The following is a 2,711-nucleotide window of genomic DNA, read 5'->3' on the forward strand; positions in this document are numbered from 1 at the left end:
GGGGGGCGGGGGTAAGAGATGGGGGAAGGGAGGTTTACGGTGCTGTCTGGTTGGGTGAAGGTTTAGGGGAGCAGAGATGAGAATTGTTCAGAGGAGAGTCACAACAGTCTGTCTTGGCTGCACCCTTCTTGATTCCGAAAGCCCTGGAATAAGGGTGCCTCTGTTTGTTGCATAAGCATTTTATTGAAAAGTGTCAGACTAATTTTTGAGGGGTGGGGGGAACATCTGAAACACCTCTGATCTTTCTGGGGCTTCTTTTAGGTCTAGATTTCTTGCTTTCTCTGCCCCTAAGTCTATATATTTTTACATAGTTGAAATGACTGCGAAACCAGCTCTCTGAATTATAATTTTGTTACTTAGCATAACAATGTAACTATTCTTTTAAGCTAACAGTATTCAAGTAGTTATATAATATTTCTTTTAATGGTTGGAACAATTTACCTCACATTCCCCTTTGTTACATTTTTGAAATTTTACATATTTTTTATTTTTAATTTACATTCCTTTTATTTCTAGGGCTCACGAACATTTTTTCACATATTTCTTGGCTACTTGTTGTTACTACTCTAAGAATTATCTATTGCCCACTATCTCTAGGGTCCTGGTGTTTCTCTCAATGATTTTATGGGTTCTTTATGCAGTAAGGTTGTTAACACTTTGCTGATATTTGATTCAGCATTTTCCTCAGTTTGAGGTTTATTTTGAGATTCAGTTCATTATTTTTCATAGGAATTCATACACTTTTAATTTAATGAAATATATTGCAAAATCGGTAGCAATGATTTACCATCAATCTTAAGCCTACCATTTTGTGGTATTTAAAACTGTTTTCCCCATGTTTCTCTTCTTTTAAAAAATTGTATTTATTGATGCTGTTCATATTGGGAATTGTCTCAGGCACTAAGCACAATTGTTAATGAGTCCCAAACCTTGCCCAGAGCTCAAATGTCAGCTTAAAAAGAGAGACAATTGTAACACGATAACAATTTCAATAATATATATGCTTGTTTGCAAAGGAGAGGGATTGGATCAGCTGAGTATAAATATAAGAAATTAAAAAATGAATGACTGTTTTTTGCTCCTTTTCTTCTCCTCCAGGACTCATGCTTTCCTGGAAGTCAGAGTTAGAGAATCACCTGTGCCTTTCTTGTTGCCCAGGGTAGAACCATTTCTGTGGTGCTCTAAGCTGTGAGTGTAGCATTCCCAGGATATCATACTCTGTATCTCATCTTCCCCAAGCCGTTAACCAATTCACCCTCACTACTTGAATCATATTTTCTCTCTAATTAAGGCTAACAAATAGCTACCAGACATTAAAGGCTAAATCTCAGTTATCACTTTAAATATTTTAAGTGCATTAATTCTCACAGAACCCTAAGAGATAAGTTAGTATTTTATCTCTCTTTATAGGTGAGAAAACTGAGGCACAGAGGAATATAAAAACTCCCTCAGCATCAATCAGTAAGAGGATTTCCACTCAGGCAGTCTGGCTCCAGAATTCATGCTTTTAATAACACGCTACATGCCTTGCAAAGATTTATAAACACCATTTATAAATTTATAAGACATTTATAAAAACAATGAATGACTGTTTCATGCTATGAAAAAAAAAAAAGAACAAAAACCCCCACAAACTTCCTCAACATCTCTCAAATCTGACCTGCCTGTGCTGTGAGGATTAGCTTCCAGGCTCATGGCACTAACTCCTGTGCAGCCACATGGCCAGCCCTGAGGGAGGCTTGTCCAAGACTAGATCTGGGACTAGAGACTGGAGGCAGAGGGGCAGCCCACCAGGGAGACTTACCCTGTCTTCCTCACATATCCCCTCCACCTTTTCTCTCCTAGTTGAGCCTACAGTGACTGTGTATCCTGCAAAGACCCAGCGCCTGCAGCACCACAACCTCCTGGTCTGCTCTGTGAACGGTTTCTATCCAGGCGACATTGAAGTCATATGGTTGCGGAATGGCCAGCAAGAGGAGGCTGGGGTCATCTCCACAGGCCTGATTCGTAATGGAGACTGGACCTTCCAGACCCTGGTGATGCTGGAAACTGTTCCTCAGAGTGGAGAAGTCTACACCTGTCAAGTGCAGCACCCAAGTCGGACAAGCCCTATCACAGTGGAATGGAGTGAGAAGCTTTCTGACCTCATAAATGCCTCACCCACCATGAGGGGATTTAGCTTAACCCTGAGTGTCAGGTTCTCCGCTCCCCACACGATATTTTCATTTGCTCCATGTTCTCCTCTCCTTCAGCACAGGTCCTTGCGGGTAGCCCTGTGATAATTTCTATAAATACCTATAGCTCCTGGGAGGCAATTATGGATGGCAGACAGAAAAGAGATTGTCCCTATTTTGAGCCTTCCCATGAGATCACATGTCATGGTTCTCCCTTGGTCCTGGGATCAATCAGTCCCCTATCTCAGGCTGAGCCGGTACTTCTGCACTGTTTCTCTGATTGTATCATTGTGATCTGAGAAGAGGTACATCCTCTATAATGTAGGGACCTTCCTGACACAAGTGACTCCAATCTCTGCTCTGCCTTCTATAGCTCTGTTACCCTAGACAAGCTACTCAACCTTATTGAGTCCCAGCCTCCTCCTCCATCAGATATTGAAGAAGTAGTCTTATTTCAGGGCTGTGATATTTAAAGGAGTTCAATGCCTGAACCTTGTATCTACTCAGTGTGATTTTTAAGTCTGTTTTCTAGAAATG

The 2,711-nt window shown here is 41.1% G+C and overlaps 1 protein-coding gene across 1 annotated transcript in view; it reads left to right on the top strand.

Moving 5' to 3' along the window:
• LOC105305333 (DLA class II histocompatibility antigen, DR-1 beta chain) overlaps positions 1-2,699 on the top strand; it is a 7,986-nt gene extending 5,287 nt beyond the window's left edge. Inside the window, exon 3 of the mRNA XM_011379904.2 lies at positions 1,715-2,699. Coding sequence (XP_011378206.1) covers positions 1,715-2,279 — 565 coding nt within the window. The 3' untranslated portion in view covers positions 2,280-2,699. The remainder of the gene's footprint in view (positions 1-1,714) is intronic.
• The last annotated feature ends 12 nt before the right edge of the window (positions 2,700-2,711 follow it).

This window comes from Pteropus vampyrus, unplaced genomic scaffold (assembly GCF_000151845.1).
Source record: "Pteropus vampyrus isolate Shadow unplaced genomic scaffold, Pvam_2.0 Scaffold378, whole genome shotgun sequence".
In the NCBI taxonomy this organism is placed as follows: Eukaryota; Metazoa; Chordata; class Mammalia; order Chiroptera; family Pteropodidae; genus Pteropus; species Pteropus vampyrus.